The 27,580-nt window shown below is 59.4% G+C and overlaps 1 protein-coding gene across 1 annotated transcript in view; it reads left to right on the top strand.

Annotated features, from left to right (window-relative positions):
- Window positions 1-6,927: 6,927 nt before the first annotated feature.
- The window catches only part of PDE2A (phosphodiesterase 2A), a 42,932-nt gene continuing 22,279 nt past the window's right edge, over window positions 6,928-27,580 (top strand). The window contains exons 1-2 of the mRNA XM_088534072.1: window positions 6,928-7,034; window positions 25,211-25,271. Coding sequence (XP_088390198.1) covers window positions 6,967-7,034; window positions 25,211-25,271 — 129 coding nt within the window. The 5' untranslated portion in view covers window positions 6,928-6,966. The remainder of the gene's footprint in view (window positions 7,035-25,210; window positions 25,272-27,580) is intronic.

Raw genomic sequence — 27,580 nt, forward strand, 5'->3', positions numbered from 1 at the left:
CGAATCCCAGCAGGAAATCTTGGAGGAGCCCAGCTGAGAGCTTGTGACTCAATATGCCCCCTGTGTTTTTGAGGTTTAAGCAACTGTGGTTCAGTATTAGAGCTGCTCCCAAGAAATTTCCAAGCGTAATTGCACAGACATTTGTGGGATTAAAGGTTCCTGAATTTAAAATGGATGAGGTTTTAACACAGGCCGGGGTCTTGAACAACAAAGCAAAGGCTTAGGTGGGTGTTCTGGACAGCTGGGACTCGAGCACCAGTTCCTCTAAATGGCCTGATGGCTTCGAGGGGACCCAGCAACACCCAGGGCATCAGCACGGGATCCTGACGTTGGAAAGATCCCGTCCTTTGGGAATCATCTAGTCCAACTCCCCTGCACAACTGCACGGAAGACAGGGCCAAGCTCCTTGCAGCTCTGCGTGACAGGGGGACAAGAGAAATAGAGCTTCGGGTGGGTATAAGGAAAAGCATTTTCACCATGAGGATAGTCCAGCAGTGGATGAGGTCCCGAGAGGTGTTTTGCCATCTCCATTCTTGGAGGTTTTAAAGACCCTGCACAACCTGCTCAACCTCAGAACTGACCCAGGAGGAGGAGAGCCCTCCTGAGACCCTCTTCCAGCATCCGTGGTGATCCTATGGGAACAGCAGGAGCTGCTGCACCCACCTGGGGCCCAAACCCCTCAGTCTGTGGACCCATCATGACCGAGGGCAAGGAGCAGAGGCTGTACCAGCAGCAGCGCTCCTGCTTGCCCCATTGCACAGAGGGGAACCAGCCACCACCTTCACCAAAGCACCAAGCCTCTACATCCTCCTGCAAACCTCACCCTGGACAGAGCAGCCCATGGGTAGTGGGGATACAGGAACCCTCAAATCCCCGCGGGGGAAAGGATGGAGCGGAGAGAGGCGGGTTCCACTCCCACACACACGAGTCCGGGCTCACATGGACACGCACAGATGGAAGCAGATCCCGATGCCCACACAGAGGCTGTGTGCAAGCACGCCGGCGCGTGCCGAAGGGGGAGCAGAACCAGTGAAAGCGCACGGTGCTTCTTGCACACACGGCATGTTTGCACCGGGAGACCTGGAGATGCTTGCAAACACCACAGGATTTTGTTGCAGAAACCCTCTGGTAGCCAAGTGCACGATGCCGGGGACAGCCTCTTTGGGAAGTGCTGGCTCCTGCTGGATCGATGCCATCCAAGAGGAGAGAGGGTCCTGGGAGCTGTGCACAGGATGTGTGCCCGTTCTCACCTCCTCGTTAGCGGAACTACAGCAGGAGGGGGTGCAGAGCCCACATTTCCTACCACTAACGTGGATCCATGGGAGAATCATGGAATCATGGAATGCTCAAGGTTGGAAGGGACCTCTAGGGATCATCTAGTCCAACCCCTGCACATGCAGGGTCACCTAGAGCACGTGGCACAGGACTGCGTCCAAGCGGGTTTGAAGATCTCCAGAGAAGGAGACTCCACAACCTCTCTGGGCAGCCTGTTCCAGTGCTCTGGCACCCTCACTGTCAGGAAATTTTTCCTTAAGTTCCTGTGGAACTTTTGGTGTTTCAGTTTGTGGCCATTACCTCTAGTTCTGTTGGTGGCCACCAGTGAAAAGAGGCCGCCCCATCCTCCTCACTGCCTCCCTTGAGGTACTTCTAGACACTGCTCAGGTCCCCTCTCAGCCTTCTCTTCTCCAGCTGAACAGGCCCAGCTCCCTCAGCCTCTCCTCATAGGGCAGATGTTCCAGGCCCCTCATCATCCTCGTAGCCCTGCGCTGGACTCTCTCCAGCAGCTCCACATCCCTCTTGTCCTGTGGAGCCCAGAACTGGACACAGTACTCCAGATGTGGCCTCACCAGGGCTGAGTAGAGGGGCAGGATCCCCTCCCTCGACCTGCTAGAGATGCTCTTCTCAATGCACCCCAGGATCCCATTGGCCTTCTTGGCCACGAGGACACCCTGTTGCCTCATGGTCAACTTGTTGTCCACCATGATGCCCAGGTCTTAACAAAAGGGCAGGCGGGCTCTGCACTGCCCCCACCATGGCACAGAGATGAAGGTGACATCAGAGGACAAGCTGGTTGATGGTGACATCAGCTGGGACCATGTTGGTCCCAGTAGGAACAGCAGCTTCGGAGGAGCGGACATGCAGTTGGCCACAAAGTGCAATGTATGAAGGAAGAGAAGCCCCAATAAATGCAGGGGTGAGAGGAGAAATAGTGAGAGCAGAGCACCAGATGCATCTTTCATGATGGTGGAGAGGCAAAGACCTTGCTGTTTGGGGCTGGTGAAGAAGCCTTCTAAGAAACCTCCTCCAAGTGTGTTACAGACACATATAGAGAGAGGTTCCTCTGCCTTCAGCATACTTATCCAGCAGCCTGGTGTCTGATAGAGTTTTCTATCTCTAACATCAACCCCCTTTAACACGTGTCAGGCCCTGGATGAAGTAGCCCGTGGTTATTTACGAAACCTCCCAGAAAATCTCCCTGGTCCTCGAGGCCTGCATGTCAGTCCAACCACCCTCTGTACACCAGGATGCTTTTAAATGATAAAGAGTGAGCAGAGATTTGTCCAGAGCTGACTGAAAAAAAAAAAAAAAGACTGTTTTTAATGAAATGCATCAAAATATTTCAGAAACACTGGAAGTGTTTCATCAGGCTATTTAAATTCACCAGCACTTTTGAATGCTCCAGGGGCTGCACATGCTGGGAGGAGGAAATACGTCTCACAGCAAGAGACCCCCCAAGAGCTCACGCTGCAGGACTATCATAAGCTGCTTGGATGCCGGGCTAAGTTTTCCCTTGAGGAGAAAATGGTAGGGATCTACTCATATAAGACAAAGACACATCATTTAAACATCGAGGGTAACGTTTGGATAGGAGAGATGTCTGGGCGCTGCACGGAGGGGTTACCAGCAGGTTGGATGCGACATCTGCTTGGGAACGTGCACGTGTAGCCGGGCTTGCATCGTTGCTGAGGGAGGATCCTTCATGCCCTCTGCACCCCAATTCGCTCCGATCTTACAAGCAGCTTCTGTCTGGGGACCGATGCCAGACACATTCCGCTTGGGAGTGAGACATGCTGTCTATGACGGGAATAAACAACCATGGGAACCAGCCCTTATGGGAATGAGAGGGCTTCCCGGAGATGCCTCAGCGCCAGGATTCTGTGGAAGGGCTGGCTCAGCCCGTGGAAGTTCGCAGCTCCGTGCTGGATGCCATCACACGGCCCACGCTCCGCATCCGTGCCGACGTGCATCCCCACCGCCGAGCTGGAAGTGCATTGGGAATACGGCCTGCTTTGCCCCCCAGGCCTCTCCTTGCGTCCCCAAACCTCTGCTCGTGTCCCCAAGCCAGCGCTGCGTATTGCTGACTCCCCATCTGTGTTCTGAGGTCAGCTGGAGGCCCCCGGGTGCCTCCTAAAAGGCTGGTGAGCAGCGAGAGAGGAAAACAAGCCCAGTGCCAGTCCTTATGCATAACCTACACCTCCACCGGAGCCCAGAAATTGAGAGAGATTGAAAGTCGCTGGAGTCTGGATGCATTAATAACAACACTAAAGTGCAACAGCGCGCTGACAGCCTGCTAAACTTGCCTGTGCTGAAACGAGAACCATCGAGCAGTCGTTTTCCCCCAAGATCCAGGCTGGTGGGAGGAAATCAAATAATAACAACACAGAAAAAAAAAAATAAAAAAAGAGCGAGAGTGACAAACAAAATCACCAGGTTGCAGGATGGCCGCGAGAGCTGCGGGCTTGACGACAGCACTAGGAAAAGCAGGGAGCTTGCACAGGGCATGTGTGGCGGGGAGATTCGTTCCCCGAGAAATCTGGGGCACCTATGGCAGGATTTGTGCGGGCGGCAGCGCGCTGTCAAACGTGCAATCATGATGCCACGGTTACGGCTGCCAAAATTGCCACCGCCGAGACAGCAGTCAGCAAAAGCCCCAGCTCTGAGTCACTGCAGCAGCCGCTGCTGAAGGAGATGCAGGAGCCCCCGCCAGTAGCCTGTGCATGTTCCCCGTCCACGGCCAGCACCGGTTGCCTCTCTCCTCGCTGCTGCAAGGTGCATGGACCCCTGGAGCTCATCACCTTGCATGGAGGAGATGATCCAAAGGACGTGGCCGTTCCTCGTCCTCTCCCCGCGATGCAGAGCCACGTTCCCCGTTGGCGGAGGTGGGACCCCAGAGCAGGTCTGTGGGATGTGCTCCAAAAGGCCATGTGAACTCAGGCAGGGAAGGAGAGCATTCGGATGGTTACTCAACCTCCGGCTCGGGAAGGAAGGAAAATAGGACTGGCCTTGAGGCTGAAGCAAGGTGATGCTGCTAGAGCCATGGCTCAATGAGCCATGACTTGACTGTTGGCTCCTGAGATAAGCTTGGGCAAGTCACCTTGGTTCCATGCCACAGTTTTCCCTTCTGGACAATGCAGAGAGCAGACGTGGTCTAGTTATATGACTCCATTTCCAACAACGGTGGGGTACTAATCCTTGTGAATTTTACAGGGGCTGATGTGGTTTGAGAGCTATTCTCTTAACATCTATTGCAGTCCCTAAAGTCCCAGATGGTGAGTTCATGAAGTAGCATGGGAATTCCAGCACTGTCACTTAAGCCTCCGTTTCTGAGCTCAGATCTCCCCTCTCCTTGCTAAAAGCGACACTGCAGGGACCAACCCTGGCACTGATCTAAGGATGCTCCAAGCTTCCTCCAGCCTCCTCCCAGCCAGGCAGCATCCAGGACCTGGATCACATCTCATCTGATCTCCCCTGCAAGCGCCTGTTCTGCTCTCTGCCCTGTGCACCAGACTGATCAGGGCTCTTCCGTATGTGGCTTCCAACAGCCCCGAGTCCTCAGAGCATTTGCCCAGAGCCTACTGTTGCAGTGACTTCTGTAGAAGGTGGCCTTGATGCAAACAGCTTTTCTTCTGGCAGCACCCAGACAACATCACGATGGGTCACATTAAAGGTCCATCACTCATGATTACCAAGGCCAAAAGCAGGTGCCCAGGGGATATAGGAGTGCAAGTATATCTGAAACTTCCCTGATTATGCTCCTGATCTCTGACCATTTGCTGCTCTCGGGTGTCCTGAGGTGCTGCTAGTTGCTGTATTGCTAATAACGCTCGTGTACTTGAAAATGCCGCCCTTACGTCATGTAAACTTTTATCATCTACAATGTCCTGAAGCAGGAAGTCCCATGCCTTACCTTTCCCCGACAGGAAAATATCCTCCTCCTCTTTGTTAACATCCTGGTCCCTGGTAGCTACAGTTGATAGCTCCAGTCCTTGCATTGGAAGTGCTTAATTGGAGTGCTTAAACACCTTTAAAAGTCCACTCTGCACCTACTCCTTCTTCATCTGGTGCCAGGAGATGTGGCATCAGGCCAGGCTGGTCAACACAGGATGCCCTTTGCCCAGGTTCCTCCCAGGAACACAGCTCCAGTGCATCCTCAGCTGCTGCAGACCAGCCCCACTGGAGAACAGGCCTTGGGGCTGGCATTGGAGCTACTTGTGGCTTTATTCCACCTTCCCTGGCTCATCCTGCCAGCTTCTTGGGACAGGGAGGCCCGAGGCTGGACATCCCAGTGTTCCCCGGCCTTTTCAGTGCCCTGCACATCTGAATGGATAGTGCATCAGCTCCTTCATCCCAAGCAAGACGGGCCGCATAGTGCTTGGTGACGCACACATGCAAAGGGCACGATAAGGCTGGCAGAGGGGAGCTGTGCTATTCTGGGAGAGGACAACACGCACATGGGCATGGAGTGGTTCCAGGGGCATCAGGGAGGCCTGGGTCTGCGTTGTGGGGGGGACAAGTCAAAACTGGGTGCCTGTCCAGGTAGGATGGCTGAGGAGATACCTGCCATCCTGTCCTCACTGGACTGCACAGGACAGAGCTCTGCCAGTGCAGCATCCCATGGCCAAGAGAGCCATGGGGGCTCCACGCTGCTGTGATGCACAGCTGGCCCGGGCAGGGACAGTCAGGGAACACAACCAGTCTGGAACTGCCCAGGCAGTACATGTGTCTGCTACAGCCCGGATTGGGACCTCTTGCAGGCCCAGGACTGCCAGGGCTGGGACATCCATCTGCAGGCTCAGCACTGCCTGGGATAGGGAGCTGCCTGCAGAGCAAATACTGCCCAGTCCTGGCCAGGGCTGCCTGGTACCGCCTGCTGCAGCTGGACACGGCATCTGCCTGCGGGTGCAATGCTGTCCAGCGCTGCTCCGAGCTACCAGGACAGAGATCTGTTTGAAGGCCCAGTACTGCCCAGTGCTGCATGGTGCCTGTGCTGGGGACCTGTATGCAGACCCAGTGCTGCCCAGTGCTGCTGGGTACCGCTTGAGGGACCTGCTTGGAGGCCTGGTGCAGCCAGGGCAGGAGGAGCCGCCCGTGCGCACAGCCAGGCCGGGCAGCAATCCGCTTGCATGGCCCGTACCACTGGGAAAAAGGCCCAGCGCGGGCAGGGCCGAGCTCTGGCGGTGCCGGCGCTGATGGAGGCAGCGGCCGCGGCCTGGCGCGGGCGGCGAGCGGGGCGCGCGCGGAGGGGTCCGCGGCAGTTTGGCGAGACAAAGGCGGCGGCTCCACGGAGCGGCGCGGCGCGGCGCGCGAGGCCGGGCGCGGCGCGGGGCGGGCGGGCGGCGCGCGGCAGGTGCGACCCCTTCGGCCGCTCCAGGGGGGAGCGGCTCGGAGGCCGCCGAGCCGCAGCGGCGGCGCCGTCAATCAGCGGCGCCCCCCCCCCGACACCGTCCTCCTTCCACCACCACCCCCCGCTCCCCGCCCTCCCTCCGCACGCCTCGGCGCGCTGCATCGGGCTCCGTGACAGCAGCCGGCTGGAGACACCGTCGCCGAGCGCCGCGGGAGGCTCCGCTCCCAGGCAGCGGTCGCGGCGGCGGCGGCTCCTCGCTGCCCGCAGCCGCCGGGACTCCGCGCTGACACCGCCGGCCCCGCCGCTGCCCGCCTGGCGAGGCTGCCGAAGCATGCGGAGCCATGGGCCAGGGCTGCGGACACTCCATCCTCTGCCGGAGCCAGCCCTACCAGGCGACCACATCTGACCTGTGAGTCCCCCTCCTGCCGGCACCGGGGTCGGGGGGACGGCTGCAAGGGAGGGGATGCTCCACGGGGTGATGCTGGGCGAGGGGAGAGGGAGCCGCAGGGAGAGGAGGAGAAGGGAGGCATCGCGGAGAGAGGAGGCAGGGAAAAGTTCCTCCTGCCTGACAGCTGGAGGGGAGGGGGGATTGCGGGGTGGCGAGGGAGTGACAAGCGACCGTGATCCCCCCCTCTCCCCCGTTATGTCCCCCGCTGACCGTCTGGGTTAGCCAGGAGCAGGTCACTGCCGGTGGCTGCCTGGAGGGCACCCGGCTGGAGGGCTGGTGTGAACAGCGTTTCCGTGTTTTCCAATCCGTTCGTTTTCCAGAGGGCTTCTGGCATGGCTGTGGGCTGTGGGGAGACCAGGACAGGTGCTGGGTGACTTTGTGAAGTGCAGGTCAGGCCTCTGAATCACAGTTTCTGCTGCTCCACACGAAGCAAAGAAGCCACCTGCCCCACACACACCCACGCAACAGGTCTGCGGGTCCCCGTGCTGCTGCAGCAGAGATGGGGAAGGGGCTCCGGGGGCCAGCGGGGCTCTCTCCCTGCCAGCATCACTGCAGGCACCAGGGGACTCTGCGTGTGAGCATGGGGTGACCTTGCTCTGGGATGACAGTGTTCCCTGGAAGCGGCGAAGGGGATGTTTTCTAGAGCCCACGTGGGGAGAGCGGCTGAGCTGGCTAACGGGAAGCATGCGGTTGGCTTAATTCCCGTTACCCACGGGATTTGCTGGTGCTGCCGGAGACCCCTTGGCTCTGCCAGCATGCGTGTGCAGCGTTCACGAGGCACCACAGCTGATGGTAGCAGGCTGTGCACAAGCGATTTGCAGTACGTGGCTGCTCTGCCTCCCGGCTGCTGGGTGTTCTCCGCTGCTCCCGGTCAGTCCCTTGCCCCCCAGGCAGTCGCTGCACAGCCCTGCAGATCCCACATTGCCAGAGAGATGATCCGATCAGGCAGGGAAGGAGATGCGGGGCTCGGCAGCCCGGGAGGAAGGTGGCTTGGCGCTTGGATTCCTTTGTCTGGCTGTGCCAGCTCCACGTGCTCAGGCACCGGGCAGGCTGAGCGCTCCTGCCCTGCATGGGACCCCCTTGCTGCGCATGGGATGTAGCTGCGAGGAGCTGGCAGGGCTCCACGAGCAGATGTGTCTCTGCAGCTGGATTACAGCACAGGGCACAGCGCAAGTTAAACATCTACCCCGTGCCCTGGGGAAAAGCCCAGAGCACGTTTAACCTCGCTGCATCGCCAGGTTTTCACACCCTCCCCGGGGTCACCTTAAGAGGAAAAATCACCTTTTCTGCAGAAAGTCTCCTTCAGCATCACTCCTGCCTAGGTCCCTGCAGCCGTGCAAGGATAAGCGACCATAGCAGGGTCCCACCCTGGGACACCAAGAGCTCTTGACCTTCCTACCCTGCCTTGGGCGCTGGGTCCAGTCTCCTCTGTTGATATGGTCCTTCCTGCGCTGCCTGCCCTGGCTTGGTCTCTGCTGCTTCGTGTGCTTTGTCCCCTGCAGAGATACTTTCATGCCGCCGTTGGAACATGCACCCATGTTCTTTTCTCTAAGCAAACTACACAAAGGTCTTGAAATGTCACGCTATCCACATCTTTCCTCCGGCTGGGATCCCTCTTGTGGCTTGTAGCTGCTGTTTAATGGCCTTTAAGAAAGGTAAATGTTACCGAAACTTAGAGCAGCTGGGCAGACAGGGCCCTCAAGAGCCACCAGGGCAGAAAGGTTGGATCTGTGAAGGATGGTGAACCAAAGGATTCCCTCTTTTACCCAAAATATAATTTCTGCCCATAGACCTTGCTCATATTGTTCCAAGGAGGTTCTTGTCCATATTCCTGTGTGCCCCAGGGCTGCATGCGGAGGATAAAAAGCTTTCTGGGGTGCTGTCCTTGCTTTGCAAAGTGCACGTTCCCCCCAACACCAGCGATGTCTGGTGCTCCCATCCCTCCGTGCCGCTCTTTGCTCCCGGCTGTGCCCGGGCACATCGAGGTGGCACTTTGGCTAAGTGCTGGGAGTCACACGGTGCCACGTCTCGCCCTCGTGCGCCGCGATCGGGCTTTAACAGCAGCACCGCTGGCTTCTCCCCGCAGACCTTTTTGCCCGTGTAGCATCGCGCCGGGATTCGGGGATGGATAGAGCCTTGGAAGTGCGGGGGGAAGGGGAAGGAAGGGAAGGCAGCACAAGCTTGTGTGACGCGGTGGATCGCACGTCCCTTCCCAGCAGAGGTGGGGACTCTCCGTGGGTGCTTGCAAGCTGCGATCTCCGTTTGCCGGTTCTTCGCCTTCCACGTGCGTAGCGCAGCCCCCTCGTTAAGTTCCGACTTATTTCAGGGGAGCATCATGTGACATCCAGTCAAGTGCCATTTTGTGTTATCCAGGCAAGTTTTAACCCGTTTCCTCCGTGCTTTCCCCTCGCGGGAAGTGTGTTCCCCGTCGCCTCGCTCCTGACCTGGTTAGCGGCGCGCTGCATCCGAGAGATGCCGTGGAAAACGGGAGGCGAACCTGCTGCCGGCTTTCCTGCACCACGATCCCATTTGCATCCTAAAGCACAGCACGGCAGGGGGGAATCACGGATAGCCCTGCTCCTGGAGGAGGATGCCGGGAGGGAGAGCGGGGATTTAATTGGAGAAGGGAATACAAAGTGGCCTTGTTAGCAGCACCCTGCTCCTTCTCGCCGCCCTCCGCCGCTGCATGCGGCGTGAGCAGAGCGTGCAGGCACTGGCGTGCACGGGGCAAACGGCCCCGGCTCTGCATGCACCGGGCTGGAGAGAAAGTCCAACTGGAAGCAAAGCTGATGCATCCGGGTGAGGCCAAGGACAGTCGCTGCAAGCGGCAGGGCTGCAGGAAAAGCCGCTTGCAGACGCGGTTGCGCTGGCGAGCGCCCTTGCAGCTTGCTGAGGTCCATTGCCAGCCCTGTGAGCACAGCCGTGCCTGGCACATGCTGAGGGAGAGACCTTGCATCGGGCTCCAGCTGCAGCTGGGACAAGGGACGGCTCTGTCCTGTCCTGGATGCGGGGCTGGCCAAGCAATGGGGATCTGGCCATGCCATGGGATCTGGCCATGCCATGGGGATCCCCCGGCCCTTCCAGGCGCTGGGATGAGCAGATAGCAATGTTTTCTTACGCATCTTTGTGGGAATGCGTTAACATTTGTGCTTGTTATTCAAGGGACTCGGCAAATGTCAGGGCCCTGCTGTGTGCCCCCATTAATACTTGTGCAAAGGTGCTGCACGAAGCGCCGCCCCCGATGTGCCCATTTTATCTCCCCTTATCTTCCATTTTACGCTCAGAAGGGCAGCTGGGGGAGTTTGCGGCTCACACATGACCTAAGTGATGTTATCCCGAATTTATGCCGTGCTGACGTTGTGAGCACCTCCGACATCCCCGCGGCTCCGTGCTGGCACTTGTCAACCGGGAAGCATCCGGAGCGCATCCGTGCCTGCAAACCATCCTGCCTCCCGACACATCCCTGCTGCAAGCACTGTCCGGGCAGCTTGGACATTGCAATTCCCAGGGGTGCTGCAAATCTAGGAGTTCTTTGGCAAAGCATGGGCTTCGCATGGTGCAAAACAGGGCCAAATCGTCCAGCTCCTCACCTCCCGCCTTGGCTGATGTTCTAATTAGCGCCAGTGATGTGCTGGATGTGCAAAGCTGGCCCTGGCTCTGGAGCAAGGCGAGGAGCGGGTCCTTCCTTCGGCAGCACCTCAGGCCTGTCTGGGATCATCCCCTTGCTTTGCTGCCAGCATCCCCATCCCTTCTGGATGGAGGTTCTGGATAGCCTCCATGGCCCCTGGAGCATCCCGTCTCCCCATCCTCCTCCTTGTGGGGCCGAAGAGCAGCTCCGGCAGTTCCCGCCTGGGGGATGTTTGGTTTCCTCCTCGGGGAAGCGCGGGATGCATCAGCCCTTTCCGGGAATCCTCCGCCGCGCTCTCCCTCTCGACTCTGTTACTCGATTTCGCTTTTGTCTCCTTCCCGGCTCCCACGTGGCTCCCTGAGAGCCGCGCTGGTCCGGAGCCAGGGAAGCGAGCCGGGCGGCGCGGCGGGAGCTCCCTCCGGCAAAGGGCCAAGCTGTCCTGCTTAATGTCCCCATCCACAGCAGGGCCAAGGATGAACAGCACTTTGCAACAGCCCCCGGAGCCACCGCACGGCAGCGGGAGGTTTGCAACCCACGTCGGGGATGTTGCATCTCCCTGTTGGCCATCCCTGGACCTTGGAGCCAGAGCATCCTCTGGAAGCTCTTCCCATCACCCCAGGCCTTTTCCATGGTGGCCGCCTTGTTTTTGGGGCCGATCTGGAAAAATGGAAAGGGGAAAGCTGGAGGGAATTGGAAAAGTTGCAAGCGTTTTGCTTGCAGGGAGTGTTTTGCGCTCCGGCTTGGCTTTTTCATCACAGCTTGAGCAGAAAAAACGGTGTGCGCATGAGGGTGGCTTTCAGGAGGATGGGTTTTCTGCAGAAAACACCAAACCCTGCTGCTTGCTTCTTCTCCATTTGGGTTGCTTGCGTGGGGAGGTGTGGGGAGTGATCAGCTTGGCACCTGCATTTTCATGCAACGAGGACAGCTTTGCAGCATGCTTCAGAATCTACATCCGTTCATTCAATTTATTTATTTTTTCCCACCCAAAGGAGCTAGAAAACAGCTTTGCCCGAGAAGGGCAGGAGAAAGCAGCAGCTCCTTTGGGAGCTATTTATAAAGAGAATTTGAAGGATGATTAAGGGATTTTTTTTCCCCTCTTCCCATGAGCTGGTAGAGGCCGGACAATGGGTGCAGGGATCAGGGAAGCGACGGCTGCTTCGGATGAGTGGAGCATCCTTTCCAAGTGTGGAAAAGCAAAGCGAATCTGTGCGGATGGAGGGAGGTGTTGGCGCCAGCAGCTGCTTTAATCTCCCAGCTCCGGGAGGGATGACACATCTCCCGATGACTTTATTAGCAGCCACCGGAGGCGGGTGACGGAGGGCGGCCAAGTGGGGACTTGGAGGTGACCGAGTCCTGCCGGGTGCTATGGATCCCTGGACAGTGATCGGCTCCATGAATGCAGCCACCCATAGGTGCTATGGGACCTCCCAGTGCTGCGGGGCCAGGGTGAGGATGGAGGGTAGGAGGAGGAGCTTGGTGAGGATGAAGGTCAGGAGGAGGAGCTTGGTGAGGATGAAGGTCGAGGTGAGGGTTTGGGTGAGGATGAAGCTTAGGATGAGTGTCCAGGTGAGGATGAAGGTCCAGGTGAGGGTCTGGATGAGAATGAAGGTCCGGGTGAGGGTTCAGATGAGGGTCAGGGTGAGGGTGAAGGCCTGAGTGAAGGTCCAGGTAAGGATGAAGGTCAAGGTGAGGGTTTGGGTGAGGATGAAGCTTAGGATGAGTGTCCAGGTGAGGATGAAGGTCCAGGTGAGGGTCTGGATGAGAATGAAGGTCCGGGTGAGGGTTCAGATGAGGGTCAGGGTGAGGGTGAAGGCCTGAGTGAAGGTCCGGGTGAGGATGAAGGTCGAGGTGAGGGTTTGGGTGAGGATGAATCTTAGGATGAGTGTCCAGGTGAGGATGAAGGTCCAGGTGAGGATCTGGATGAGAATGAAGGTCAGGATGAGGGTTCAGGTGAGGGTCAGGGTGAGGATGAAGGCCTGAGTGAAGGTCCAAGTGAGGATGAGAGCCATCGCAAGGGTTAGGGTGAGGGCCCAAGTGAGGATCAGAGTGAGAAGGAAGATTAGGATGAGGGTCAAGATGAGGGTCCGGGTGAGGATGAAGATTGGAATGAGGGCCCAGTGAGGATGAAGTGTAGGGTGAAGATGATAGTGAGGATCAAGCTTAAGGTGACGATGAAGGTTCCCTGGGGCTGGGGACCCAGCGCAGCCTCAAGCAGCTCCTCCATCCCAGCAGCATGACCAGGATGGTGAGCGCTCTCTCCATGCCCGCTTTGCCATCCGTCTGGTTGGAATGGGGCTGGGAATGGTGGAGTGGGACCATTCCAGCTCCAGCATCTTCCCAATCTCTCGCGGGGACTGAAACATTGGGTATTTTGTGGCAGCCTGGATGAGAAGTGAGCAGGCCTTCGCAGGGCAGCTTCTCCAGGGCCAGTGACTGTCCTTGGCCGGACAGTGTCAGATGCCCGGGTGATGGACGCCTGCACGTCCTGCAGCTGCAGCCCAAGGCTGCAATTGCCTCTAGCCACACCGGTGCGTGATTGCATCTACTTGTGCCAGCCACAGACCCCACGGGGTTTGACGCCTGCAAATTCCGCTCCCAGAGAGGGTTGGGAAAGCTAAACCGACGCCACAACTCGAGCAGCGCTCAGCGTGAGCGAGGAGCACTAACAACCTGGGTTAATTAAATTTTTGCTCTCTCATTTCCCCAGTTTCCCTCCCGTTGCAAGGCTGGGGCTCCTGCAATGTGTTAATTACTGGGTTTCTTACGAGCCTGCTCTTGCTTGCCAGCGGGACGCGAGCCGAGGGGGCTGCAGCCGTTCAATCCCGGCTCAGCATCCTCAGGCTGGTGGCGGGCAGCAATTACAGGTGCCAATTCCCTGTGAGTGGCATCGCTTATCAGTGAATCTGCTGTCTGCACGGGAAGGGGTAAACGTGCTCCGCATGGAGCTGGTGGAAGCGTGCGGGGCTTTGCAGGCGTGGGGAGTTAGGAGGCTTCCAAATGCAAAGGCAGCTGATTAGGGTCAAGCATCTCCTGAATTGATGCAGATTTTGCTCATTCGCATCATCAAAGGGAGGGCAAGCAGGGCCGTGCTGGTGCTGGGGCTTGGATGGGACATTAAGGGACAAGATGCTCCATCACACTTGAGGCAGAGCAGCAGGAATGGTGCTAGCTCTGGGATGCGCTGCTGCTTCGATCCCTGCTGGAATGGCTGGATCTGTGACCTCGGAGAGGCTCAGTGCAAGCCTGGCCGTGCCGGGTGAGATCGGTGGCAGTGGCATGAGGAGGAACAGGTTGGGAAAGGTGGTGTGAACAAGTACACACACGCACACATTGCACTGCATTTGGGCTCAGTGCGTTTGCCCAGACGGATTCCAGTCTCCCCATCCCTCCCGCTCACAGGCTGAGGTGCCACCAGACCCATAACCACATCCTTTCCCTTCCCGCATGTCCCAGACTCCAGGGCCGGCTCTGTTATCCCTGATATTTTGCATTCCTGCGTCACATTCCCTCCGTGCGGGTGCGAAAGGGCTGCGCCTTCCTCTTGCCGTCGCTGCGGCGAGCGAGGCCGGCGTCTGCCCTTTGCATTAGCAAAGGGGAGGAGGAAAATAAAGAGAGAAAACACGGCGGCCGCAAAGGTGGAGCGCACATCATAAAACACCGCCGCCAGCTCCTTCTTTTCCTGGTTATCAGCTCCACCTGCTAATTGAAAGATGAGCTGGCAATGTCTGTAGCGCTGCATTCATCCAAGAGCAACTCATGGGAGAATTAGGGGTAACCACATGATTCCTCCTCCCCTGAGCTACCCCTGCCTCATGCCTTTTATTTTTTGCCCCTGTATTTCCAGCCCGGTGCAGAGCTGCCCTTGCATGTACAGGACTGGGTGATGCATTTGGTCCTGCTTTGCTTCCCCTTTCCCTCCCCATCCCAGGCTGCTCCGGATGTCTCACCGGCTGCTTTTGGGATCTCTCTGCACCCATCCAGCCCCTTTTCCCATGGGAAACCCACATGAGAGACCCTCATCCCAGCAGCAAGAGAGGTGACGGCGCAGGGACAGGCAGCCCTCCGCCTCCCTGTATTCTCCCAAGTCGCTCGTGCTCCTACACTTACGGGCCACCACTAAGTGCCGTAATTACGGATATGCTTTAATTAGCATAATTGCATTTCTACCCAAATAAGACATTTCGCTGTAGTAATTCCTCGTCTACAGCCTCGCCGCCGCACGCGCTCGGCACCGCGCTCCGGCAGCCGGGATGCAGCCAGCCCTTGGCGAGCACCGTCTCCCACCGTTGTCTCCATTTATATTAATCTCCAGGAATAAAGAGCAGCCTCCTTCCAGGGTCCTGCTGCTCCCGCGCCGGCCCGTCTGTTCCCAGGACCTATTATCCGTGTGCTCTTAAAAGGCTTTTGCTGGCCGCGTGTGCCGGCTGCGGCAGGAAATCGATGGGCTCGGAGCCACCGAATTCCTCTTATTTATGGCCGTGTCGGGTGCTCTGCTTTCCAGGTAGGGGTTGGTCCATGGTCTGCTGAGACCCTGGAGACCCCCTGTCATCCTCAGCTCCCATTGCCTTCCGTGTGGCTTCGCCAGAGCCTCCGTTTTCCGTTCTGTGCCATGGGTTGATGGTGCCGTGTTGTCCTAGCCAATATGTGCATGTTTGCCTATATACATATTTGCATTTATGCATATATATAAGAATATATGCATACGTAAATGGATGGTGGGGTTGCAATGAGGGGCGATGGATGGAGAGAGGTGGGACCTGCCCCTGGAGAGGCTGGATGGTGGGGAGGGTTTGGCGTCAGAGCCAGCGGGTGCTGGGGAGGAGAAGGAGGATGAGGAGGAGGATGAGGAGGAGGATGAGGAGGAGGATGAGGAGGAGGACAAGGGCAGGTCGGGCTGTTTCCCACACTGTGATTTATGTCGGGCCAAACACTTCTTGCATGTGGAGTGGCTGTGAGCAGAGAGCTAGAAAGGAGATCCCAAATATATCTGGGATATATCCCAGCACCTGGCAGGGATGAAGGAGGAGAAGGGGCAGCCCCAGCCGCAGCCCCAGCGCCACCCTTGTCTGCGCGGGCACCTAGGTCCCTGGAGCTGTTTGCACTTCAAAAGTAAAGCAAATGGGGAGAAATGAAAAAAAAATATTGGCTTCATCTGCTGAGAAGTTTGGGAAACTGTTTAATTATTGTGTGACTGTAGGATTTGCTAACTGCCCTTTTCATTAAAAGATGGGGAAAAAAATCCATTTTCTAGCACTGAAAATGAAAGTGATTATGTAACAAGCAATAAATTACTTAAAAGAATGACTCATTAGAGCAAATACAGAAAAGTCACAGTATATTTTTAGCTCGTACACCCTGTGCTGTACCCTGTGTTAAACCTTCTGGGGGGCTGAGGGCAAGACCTGCCTGGCCTCCCCGCTGCCCAGTGCCGTGGAGCGGGGATGGAGCTGACCTGCGTGGGCGGCACTGTGGGAAGATGCCGTGTTTCACTGTGCAGTCTTGGTTCCTCGGCAAAATGGGTGATCTGGCGGCACAGCGGTGGAGACCCAGGCTGCGCAGGGGTGTGCAGTGGGTGGCCTGTCCTGGGAGAGGGTTGATCTGAGTCTTGGTGCTGGGGATGCTCCGAGCCCCGATGTTGGGGATGCTCCGAGCCCCGATGTTGGGGATGCTCCGAGCCCTAGTGCTGGGGATGCTCTGATCACCGATGTTGGGGATGCTCCGAGCCCTGGTGCTGGGGATGCTCCTAGCCCCAAAGCGAGGGATGCTCCTAGCCCCGATGTTGGGGATGCTCCGAGCCCTGGTGCTGGGGATGCTCCTAGCCCCAATGTTGGGGATGCTCCTAGCCCCGATGTTGGGGAAGCTCAGAGCCCTGGTTCTGGGGATGCTCTGAGCCCTGGTGCTGGGGATGCTCCAAGCCCCGATGTTGGGGATGCTTCAAACTCTGATGTTGGGGATGCTCCGAGCCCCGATGTTGGGGATGCTCCGAGCCCCGGTGCTGGGGATGCTCCTAGCCCCAATGTTGGGGATGCTCCGAGCTCCAATGTTGGGGATGCTCCAAGCCCCGATGTTGAGGATGCTCCAAACCCTGATGTTGGGGATGCTCTGAACCCTGATGTTGGGGATGCTCCGAACCCTGATGCTGGGGATGCTCCTAGCCCCGGTGTGAGGGATGCTCTGAGCCCCGGTGCTGGGGATACTCCAAGCCCCGATGTTGGGGGTGCTCCAAACCCTGATGTTGGAGATGCTCTGAACCCTGATGCTGGGGATGCTCCTAGTCCCAGTGTGAGGGATGCTCTGAGCCCTGGTGCTGGGGATGCTCCGAGCCCTGATGCTGGGGATGCTCCTAGTCCCAGTGCTGGGGATGCTCTGAGCCCTGGTGCTGGGGATGCTCCGAGCCCCGATGTTGCTGGGGATGCTCCAAGCCCCAATGTTGGGGATGCTCCAAACCCTGATGTTGGGGATTCTCCGAACCCTGGTACTGGGGATGCTCCGAGCCCCGATGTTGCTGGGGATACTCCAAGCCCCAATGTTGGGGATGCTCCAAACCCTGATGTTGGGGATTCTCCGAACCCTGGTACTGGGGATACTCCAAGCCCCGATGTTGGGGATGCTCCAAACCCTGATGTTGGGTATGCTCTGAACCCTGATGCTGGGGATGCTCCTAGCCCCGGTGCTGGGGATGCTCTGATCCCCGATGTTGGGGATGCTCCGAGCCCCGATGTTGGGGATGCTCCAATCCCTGATGTTGGGGATGCTTCAGGCCCCGATGTTGGGGATGCTCTGAGCCCTGATGCTGGGGATGCTCCTAGCCCCGGTGTGGGGGATGCTCTGAGCTCCGGTCCTGGGGATGCTCTGAGCTCCGGTGCTGGGGATGCTCTGAGCCCTGGTGCTGGGGATGCTCCGAGCCCTGATGCTGGGGATGCTCCTAGCCCCGGTGCTGGGGATGCTCTGAGCCCTAGTGCTGGGGATGCTCCGAGCCCTGATGCTGAGGATGCTCCTAGCCTCGGTGTGAGGGATGCTCCCAGCCTGCAAGAGCATCTTGCCTGCAGAGCATCCGCATGAGCCTGTTAATTCCCCGTGCCAATCTGACACAAGCTCTGAGCTGGCATCGCTCTTCCTTCCCGTCCCTTTGCTGTCACCTGACATCTCTGTGGAGCTGTTCCCAAGCTCCTGTGGCTGTCACCGCGCCAGCTGTGCTCCTCAGAGCAGCTGAGATGTCCCTGAGTTGACACTTCTTGCTTGCTAGAGGCACGGTGGAGGTGATGAAAGGTCCCGGCCTGAGCCCATGGCCAGGGCAAAGGGAGAGGTGCCAGGAGCAATGAGACAAGAGGAGACACCCTGTGGGTGTGGGAGCATCCCACACATTGGCCACCCCATGTCCCTTCAGCCACCTCCAGGTCCTTCCCTCCTGGGCATCTCCTCCATGCACGGAGGGTTCAGTCTCCTCCAGATCCTGGAGTCACCTCCATGGGGATGAGATGGGGTATTTGGGCACAGAGCCCTACTCTCCACATTGCAGCTTTGCACCCCCAGAGTCCCCCAGCTCTCCAGCAACGCCAGGCAATAATTCCTGCTCCGTTTCCCGCAGAGCTGCTCCTTGCAGGCTAATTGTCCTCGCTGCCTTCCCGGAGCCGCTGCGAACACGCGGGCCACGCGCGCTGACTGCAGCTCGCCCCTGCCACGAGCGCCTGACGAATTAATTTGGAGATGGCGATGAGGAACAAATTAATTGGAGAAGAAAAGAAAGGAGAGCGAGCGTGTGATCCGGTTCTAATCCAGGTTAAATTGGCGAGCGGCCGTGTCGTTAACAAAAGGCAGCTAATGAGCGGGAATTGGAGCAGGCAGGTGCTGCTGCCGGCAGCGCTCTGCCGGCTGGGAAGGCGATGGGAAGGGAAAGGATCTGAACGGGCATTTGCCCAGAGAGGGGGAAAACGCTGGGGACATGGGAAGAGGCAGTGAGTGTTTTTTCCCCCCAGATCCTCCAAGCAGAAATGGATCAGAGGCTCTTGCAGTCCCTCTGCTCCCAGCATAAATCAGTATCGGCCCCTTTTATGCCAGTGGGTCGATATCCATCGACTGCAGCCGGCAGCCTGGCCCGGGGGTGATGGGCGCTAATGGAGCGGAGCCAGCGCGGGGACGGTCCCCAGGCGGCTGCGGTGTCTCGCCGAGACGACGCACGGACACGAGGAAGGCGGTGAAAGCCCAAAGGAGGCAGCAACCATCGGCTGGAAAGACCTGAGGAATCTGGAGACAAGGGGAGGATGCGCAGAGCGGTGTGGGAGCCCGGCTGGCCAGGACAGGAGGAGTTTGAGAGGGTGAAGGGGGGTCTGACATTCACCTGGGTCAACCAATCTGTCTGTTTTGGGCTCGGAGCATCCCCAACATCGGGGCTCGGAGCATCACCCACATCGGGGCTCAGAGCATCCCCAACACCAGGGCTCGGAGCATCCCCAGCACCAGGGCTCAGAGTATCCCCAGTACCAGGACTCTGAGCATCCTCAACATCGGGGCTTGGAGCATCCTGAGTACCAGGGCTCGGAGCATCCCCAGCACCAGGACTCTGAGCATCCCCAGCACCAGGGCTCGGAGCATCCTCAGCACCAGGGCTTGGAGCATCCCCAGCACCGGGACTCTGAGCATTCCCAGTACCAGGGCTCGGAGCATCCTCCACACCAGGGCTCGGAGCATTCCCAGCACCGAGGCTCGGAGCATCCCCAGTACCAGGGCTCAGAGTATCCCCAGCACCAAGGCTCGGAGCATCCCCAGGACCAGGGCTCGGAGCATCCCCCGCATCGGGGCTCAGTGTGTGCTGCGATCAGGGCTCAGGAGCAATTTAGCTCAGCTCTGCTTTTCAGAGCATCGCTCCTCCCCTGGGTGCTGAGCTGTCTGCCAGGTGATTTGCATCTGGTGCTGAGCCATATTCCTTTCCAGCTGCTTCTGTTCAAACCTTTCCCTTCCAAGGTTTGATGTCTCCATTCCCCCTTATCCTCTGGACAGGGCATTAGGACCAGCCTGGAGTGTTGAGGCAGCATCAAGCAGAGGTGGAGGGGACATGAGGACATACACGGGGACACCCATGAGCACAGAGGCAGGGATATGGCAGGGCCGGTGCCAAAATTCCAAGGGGAGTTTCCAAAGTTGACAGAACCCGCCCCGCTTTTTTTGTCCCTGCACTCAGAGGATGGCTGTTTTATTTAGTCTTTGCAATATGTCAGAAAATATATTTGCGGTGATAAAGTGGGGAAAAAAAAGGCTCCCAGCAAGGCAAAAACACCCAGAGATGTCACATAAACCTGTGCAAATGCTCTGGCTTGTAGAGCTTTGAGGGAAACTGAGTCACGGAGGGAACGGTGGCTGGTTGACATTGCACGGGGTCCTGGTGCAGCTGGCTCAGGGACACGCAGCTTCCGCACACACTGGCCTCGCTCGGGCGCGATGCCCCGGATGCCAGCGGGCTCTCCGGGAATGCGCGGCCCCTCCACATGCATGCTGTATCCCACCACATGCATACAGTCCCTGTGGACATATGCTGTCCCTGTGGACATGTGCTGTCCCCACGGATGCAAGCTGTCCCGCCGGATGCGTGCTGTCCCTCTGGACACATGCTGTCCTTCCAGACACATGCTGCCGCTCCGGATACACATGGTCGCTCCGGATACACGCGGTCCCTCTGGATACACGCGGTCCCTCTGGATACACGCGGTCTGTCTGCATGCATGGTGTCTCCTTGGATGCACCGCGTCTCCCAGATGCACCGTGTCCCCTAGATCCCTGCACTCCCTCCGGACACACACGGTGTCTGACTGTGATGGTGGCTGTAAAACCTCGCAGGTGCCAGGACGCCTGGGCCCCTTTCTCACTCCTCTTTCCCTGGGCAAATGCCATTGCAGCCTTTTGCAGCTGGGATCCTGTGTGCAAATCCGTGATGCAGCCAAGACGAATTCCTAGCCCCGAGTGCAGCGGTAGGAGCCAGTCCCAGTCCATCCGCTGGCCCTGTGCCCGGCAAACCATCCCCTTAGCTCCAAGGAAAGGAGTTTAATGGATCGGAGCTTTGCTCGTCCCACGAGGCCGGAGCCGCCTGGTGAGGCCGCATTTAGATTTCAGCACAGGATTAGCTCCGTGTTTCCAGAGTGAATTAAGTGTTGGGAATCGCTCCTCGGATCCACAGGGCGCTGCTGCTGGCACTGCAGCACTGGCAGGACGAAGGTGCCCAACGCTGGCTGCTCACTCTCATGGTGCATCCCCCCATTCTCCAGAGACTTCTTGTTTTATTTTAGATTTTCCCCTCATATTGCAAAGTCAGAGGTTTGGAGGAAGCTTTCGCCGTACAGCATCGACACGCTGATATTTCCATGGTTTCCATGTGCTAACAGCGCTGCTGGCAGCAATGTGCAGCGAGCAGGGAGGCCTTGGAGTCTCCCAAGAGCTAAAATCTGGGGGTCAGTGCAGCTTGAGGTCCTAGCGCTGCCCCTTGGTGCATGGCCAGACCAGAGCAGCAGCCAAGTTGTGCAGCCGTGCACTCACACACGCTTCCATGTGCAATTAGCACACCCAATTCACTTGCATGCATGCCCTTAAACATGCATGCATCATCCGTGCATGCACCACCCTGTGCATGCAACCCACTGTGCATACACACACTCCATGCATGCACATCCCTACATGCATGCAGCCTCTGTGCATTCGACTCCTTACATGCATGCAACCCCTCTGTGCATGCAACCCCCCAATGCATGCACCTCATATTCACATGACCCTCCTGTGCATGCACCACCTCCATGCATACAAACCCTCATGCAAACCCCCCATATGCAATAATGCACGTGCAACTCATGCTGTGCATGCACTCATATGAACATACATGCAGTCACACCTGTGCACACACGCGTGTGCCACGACATGATAAACGGCAGCAGGTTGGCAGTGCTGGGCAGGGCGCATTTATTGCCACATCCAGGGCGGAGGAGCCGTTGCCGCACGGATGAGTGATGGACACGCATCCGCATCCAGCCCAGGGTGACGTCCCGGTGTAGGGAGAAGCTTTGCAGCTGGCGGGAGCTGGGAATGGCCCCCCCGGCCACCCGAGCGGATTAGCGGGAGAGCAGCTGGATTTCTTTCCGCCTGGATTTCGAGCTGGCAGAATAGCCCGGATTAGCAGCTCCGGGGATGTAACGCCTCTATTTATCCGCAGATACAGCTCGATTAGCCTCCGCGTTCCCAGGGCTCCGGCCTGGAGCGCCACAACGGGGGAATGCACCAGGCAGCACATCCCCGCAGTGTCCCCAGTGTCCCCAGTGCAAGCCGGGGATGGTGCTCCAGGACACGTTGCATTGCAAGGTGCAACGGGACCTTGGAAACCCCCTGGCTCCGTTGCATCACTTTATCACCAGCGTTTTCGTTCTGCTCTCTGCCAAAAGCGCCACATCCGGATGTTCAGCGCAGTGGGACAAGCGGCGCCCAGGCGTTAAATAAGGGTTAATATTTACTAGCCCCAGTGAACTTTGCTCCCGTGCATGCAAGGAAATAGCGTCCGGGCGCAGCGCGGTTGCCAGCGCCTGGCAGCTCTCCAGCGCCGCCGGCTCCCCAAGGAGCTCATGTATCGACCGTGGGCTGGAGAGCAAATCCAGGGATGGATAAAGGATGGATACAGGATGGACAGGCGATGGATAAAGGTGCCGGATGGTCCTTCTCTTCTCTGCACCGCGTTGGATCCTAAGCGGGTGTGGGGGGCCTGGAGCGCTGCGTCTGTTTGGGAGCTGGGAAAAGTGAGGCTGGAGCTTTTCCACAGGCTTTTCCTCATGGCCAGAAGGAGTAAGGGAGAACTGGAGAGTGTCCGACCTGCTGTGTGAATCTTGTCTTTATAGGGGGAAATTGCAATGTGGCGAACTGTATGGGGATGGGAGCAGATGTGAAAGGGGATGGGAGGCAGGTTGTGGGATGAAGGATGCGGGAGGGAGGATGAGGAATGTGTGAGCAGCTTCCTGAGCACCCTGCAAGGCCCAATCTTCCTGAGAGCAAGGAGCGGTCCATGGATCCATTGTGGCTTCTCTGGTGTCTCGTAAGGGTTGAGCTCGCCCAGAGGAGGGACCCCCGGCTGCCGCAGGGCCCGGTGGTCCCGGGGCTGATGTGGGGCAGGGACTCTCCCCCCGGGACCGTCGCCACGATGGCCACTAGGTGTCCTCGGCGCTCCGCGGGCCAGCGCGCCCGGGATGCGGGCGCAGGGGACGCGTGCGGGTGCAAGGAGCGGGGTGGCGGGTGCGGGAAGCGGGTGCACGGTGACGGGTGCAGGGGTGCGGGGGTGCGGGGGTGCAAGGTGCCCGGGGTGGGATGCAGGGTGCGGAGCGTGGAGTGCAGGGGTGAAGGGGGAAGGGCTGTGGGAGACAGGGAATGGGGTGCAGAATTGCAGGGTGCGGGGTGCAGGATTCGGGGTGCGGGAGTGCAAGGTGAGGGGGTGCAAAGTGAGGGGTGCAGGCTGCAGGGGTGCAGGGCTCAGGCTTCTCAGATGAGGCTGCAGGGGTGCAGGCTGCAGGGGTGCAAGGCTCAGGTTGCTCAGATGAGGCTGCAGGGGTGCAAGACTCAGGCTGTTCAGATGAGGCTGCACGGGTGCAGGCTGCACGGGTGCAAGGCTCAGGCTGCTCAGATAAAGCTGCAGGGGTGCAAGACTCAGGCTGCTCAGATAAGGCTGCAGGGGTGCAGGCTGCAGGACTGCAAGACTCAGGCTGTTCAGATGAGGCTGCAGGGGTGCAAGGTGAGGGGTGCAAGGCTCAGGCTGCTCAGATGAGGCTGCAGGGGTGCAAGGCTTAGGGTGAAGAGTGCATGGACAAGGGTGCGGGCAGCAGAACCAGTGCACGGGGCAGCCCCGCGGAGGGTCCTGGCATTGCCCGTCCCTGCGTGATCCCTGCACCTCTCCAGAGCTTGGCCCAGCCACATCAGGACACTTTGGTGCCTCCATTTCCTGCACCGATACCACAGCAGTTGCTTGGTGCTGCAGAGCTGTTGCATGGGGGGACAGCCCTGATTTGTCCCCCCTGCCCCAGGGTGCTGGCAGGGTGTAGGATTGATGGTGACTTGGAGATATCAGGAGGCTGATGGGATGGGAGGAAGATAATGGGCCTTCCTCCAGGGGAAGACCTGGAAAATGTATCCTGCATCCAGCCAAAACGCATGGGAAAGCATTTTGGAGGGAAGAGATGCAGGAGAGACCCCACAGAGACAGGGATGGGGAGCCTTGTCCTAGGGGTGGGGGACCAAGTGGGACGGAGGCGGGTGGGGGGACATGTCCCCAAGCCAAGGGGGACACTGGCTGCCAGCTGGGGGGCTGAGGGGGAGATGAAACCTAGAAAGGAGCCCAGCACGGGGGTTTCCTGGGGGGGATGGTACAGGAGGGGGCATCTCGCCATGGGGTGCCGCATGGGGCAGGGTGGTGGGGGCCACCGAGACCTCCGGGCTATGTCACTAACTGAGGCCCAGGGCCTCGAGGATGTGTGAGGACCCCCGGAGCCCTCGGAATGGGCCCATCTCCCATCCTCACCATGGACCCTGCCCTGACCCCAATCCCATATCTGGGGGGCGCTGCCCCTTCCCCAATCCTGTACTGGGTTGGGGGGGCACTGCCCCATTCCCTACTCTATATCCAGGACCCTTGGATAACCCCTGTCCCATATTAGGGGACACAGTCCCACTACCTGCCCCATACCAGGGGACACTGCCCCACACCAGGGGGCCCTGCCCCATCCCCTCTCCAACACTAGGGCTCAATGCCCCATTGCCTGCCCCATGGTAGGGACACTGCCACCCTGCCTGCCCCATACCAGGGGACACTGCCCCCTCCCCGTCCCATACCAGGGGACACAATCCCACCCCCTGCCCCACACCAGGGAGCAATGCCCCACTGCCTGTCCCATACCAGGGGACACTGCCCTCCCTACCCCATACCACGCAATAGAATCCCACCACTTGCCCCACACTGGGGGATAATGCCCCATCCCCTGTCCCATATCAGGGGACACTGCCCCCTCCCACACCCAATACCAGGGGACACTGCCACCCCCTACACCCGATACCAGGGGACACTGCCCCATCCCCTGCCCCATAACGGAGCCCCTGCCCCACTGCCTGCCCTATACCAGGGGACACCTCCCCTTTGCCCTCCCTATGCCGGGGTCCCTGCCGCCCCCCGCCCCACCGGGGCCCCCGTCGGGGCCCGTAGGACCCTGCGCGGCCGCTGCCCCGCGCGCAGCAGGTGCGGAGCGGAGCGCAGGGCGGAGCGGGGCGGGGAGCGCCGGCCCGGGGCCCCCCTTGCCCGGGGGCGGGCAGCCCGGCCGCGCCGCGCCGAGCCGAGCCGAGCCGGACCCGAGCGGAGCCGGATCCGAGGCTTCGTGCCGGCGCCGCGGCGGGGCGGGGGCAGCGGGGCCGGGGGGAAGCGGGCCGAAGCGGGCCGAAGCGGGCCGGGCAGCGGCATGGTGCTGGTGCTGCAGCATCTCCTCACCGCCCTCGTTCAATTTTTCAGACGGGGCCAGCAGGTCTTCTTGAAGGCGGAGGACTCCGCGCCCGGCTCCGAGGCGCTACAGGTAGGGACGGCGGCGACCCCCCCCCACCTCCGATCTGCTCTGTCCCGGGTCTCCTTTGGTCCTCCGGGTGGGATAGCGGAGCGGGGCTGTGTTGCTGAGCCCGCTCGTTGCCCGGCCCCAAGGTGGGGTGGGCGTTTTGGGGACCCCGGTTTAACGCGCGGGGAGCGGCCGTCCCGGCTGTCCGACGGGGAAACTGAGGCACGGAGCGTCCGGAACGGGACGAGCCGTCCCGGGGATGGGAGAGGGGGGCCTCTGTGCGCAGCGTGGCCCGCGGGTGCTGTACGAGGGGCTGCGGGCTCCGGGTCCCCCCCTGCTTGCGACCCCGGGGTGTTGGGGCCACCCGCTGCATTGGGGGTCCAGGCCGGATCGGAGCCCCGACGGGAGCAGCGCTCGTCCCTCCGGGGGTCCCGTGGGCCGGGGGGGGTGGGCAAAGGGGCGGCTCGGTCCCTCCGTGTCCGCCCGGCGCGGGGGGGCGCGGATTCTGCAGCGCCGGAGGAAATGGGCTGGCCGGGCGGGCGGTCCCGGTCCCGGCCCCGGTCCCGGTCCCGCAGCCGCGCCATGGGCACCCTGCATGACAACGTAAGCCCCCGTCGCGCCGTGGGGAGAGGCTGGGGGTCCTGGGGGCAGGGGGGCAGGCTGATGGGGGTGCTGAGGGTCCCGTGTGTCTGGGGTGCCGAGGGTTCGGGGGTCCCGTGTACATGTAGCGCCAGGGACATGAGGGTCCCATGTGTCTGGTGCTGCAGAGGATGGGGGGAAGCCTTGCACCTGGGGTGCTAAATTTGGGGGGTCCTGTGTATTCAGGAGCATTGAGGGCTTGGGGGTGACAAGGGACATGAAGGACCCAGCTCTGCTGACGGTTTGGAGGTCCTGTGCATCTGGGTGCCAAGTATGTGGGGTCCTGTATGGCCAGTGGTGCCAGGGTGGGGGTCCCCAGCTCTGCGCTCCCCTATTCCCCAGGTCTTCCCATCTGTGTGGTGTGGGGAGCAGTGAGGCTCGGGCAGGGGTTCCCAAGGCTTTTCCTCCCCGATGCACTTTGCTGCCGTGCAGGGGGGCAGGATGCACCCCTAGCCGGTGGTGAATGTGTGCTCGGCTCCCTGTGCCCTCGGACACGCCAGAAATCTGGGGAAAGGCTGGGTTGGACGAGTTCATTCCTGCAAAGTGACCTGTCAGTGCAATGTCAGCTATCTGGAACGGGAAAGGAGCGCGCGGGGCCGCGGGCGAGCGGAGCACAGCAGGGATCCGTGCGTTTTCCATGGGGCAGAGAGGGGAAGGAAACGCTCGACGGGAAATAACCGAGAGCTGCTGACGGGGAGAAAGGAACTGAGCGAGGGCCGGACGGTGCCGGAGCCTTCGGGCCCTTCGAGCGGGTTGGGGTTGCTGGTGTTTCTCCTTCCTGGTGGAGCGGGAGGTGTCGGGGTCCCCCAGGACCTGTTCGCCCGTCCCAGCAATGTCCTTGGACTGGGGCAGCGGGATGATATCCCAGGGATTACAACCAGAGGGACTGGGGGTTTGCAGTCTAGTTTCCCACCTCCCCATGATGCGTTTTTGGGGCTTGAGGACCCAAAAAGGGACCTAAAAAGGGGCTTTCGGGGACCTAAAAACCCTCACCCGGGCACAGCTCATTGCTCTTAGCCTCCAACCAGCACTGCTGGTGGGTGAGTGGTTTCAGGCCTGGATCCAGGCATCCAAGAGTTGATTACACTGGAGCTACCGTGTTCCTCCAGGCACCGAGCGGCCGGGAGCAGCGGGAATGTGGGGAGCTGCCCCATAGCCACAGGGTGGATTTTCTCATTGCCCCTTGGCTCGAGCAGGTCCCTGCAGATGCCTCTGTCCGTCTTGCACCTAAAGGCAACACAGGCTGGTGGCCATGAGCACAAGGAGAGCCAGGGCATGGCAGGAACCCCCTGATCCCAGGGGTGGCCAGGAAGGTGTTAATGTGTCGCCCTCCCCGCTCTGTGCCCTGCGGATGGATGGAGGGATAGAGAGAGGAATGGATGGAGGGATAGAGAGAGGAATGGGTGGAGGGATGGATGGAGGAATGAGCTCCTCTTCCCATAATCGCCGCTGTCTGCTCTCCTAATCGCGGTGATTAAAACCCCAGCAGGGGCCGGGTTTGGTGCCGGGCACCTTGCCGGGCTGCGTCGGCAGCAGACGCGGGTGCCTGGCGTGCATTGCAGCTTGGCACGGCTGGAGCAGGGATGCACCGGGCTTGGGAGTCCGGATCATCCCCAAGCCTCCCCGAAAAGAGCCAGACCGGCCTCTCCTTCCAGGTGCATGATTGTTTCCCAAAGTTTGCAGCATCCCTGAGC

This window comes from Tinamus guttatus, unplaced genomic scaffold (genome assembly GCF_059628265.1).
Source record: "Tinamus guttatus ecotype Peru unplaced genomic scaffold, ASM5962826v1 Tinamus_guttatus_pri_ptg000533l, whole genome shotgun sequence".
Lineage (NCBI taxonomy): Eukaryota > Metazoa > Chordata > Aves > Tinamiformes > Tinamidae > Tinamus > Tinamus guttatus.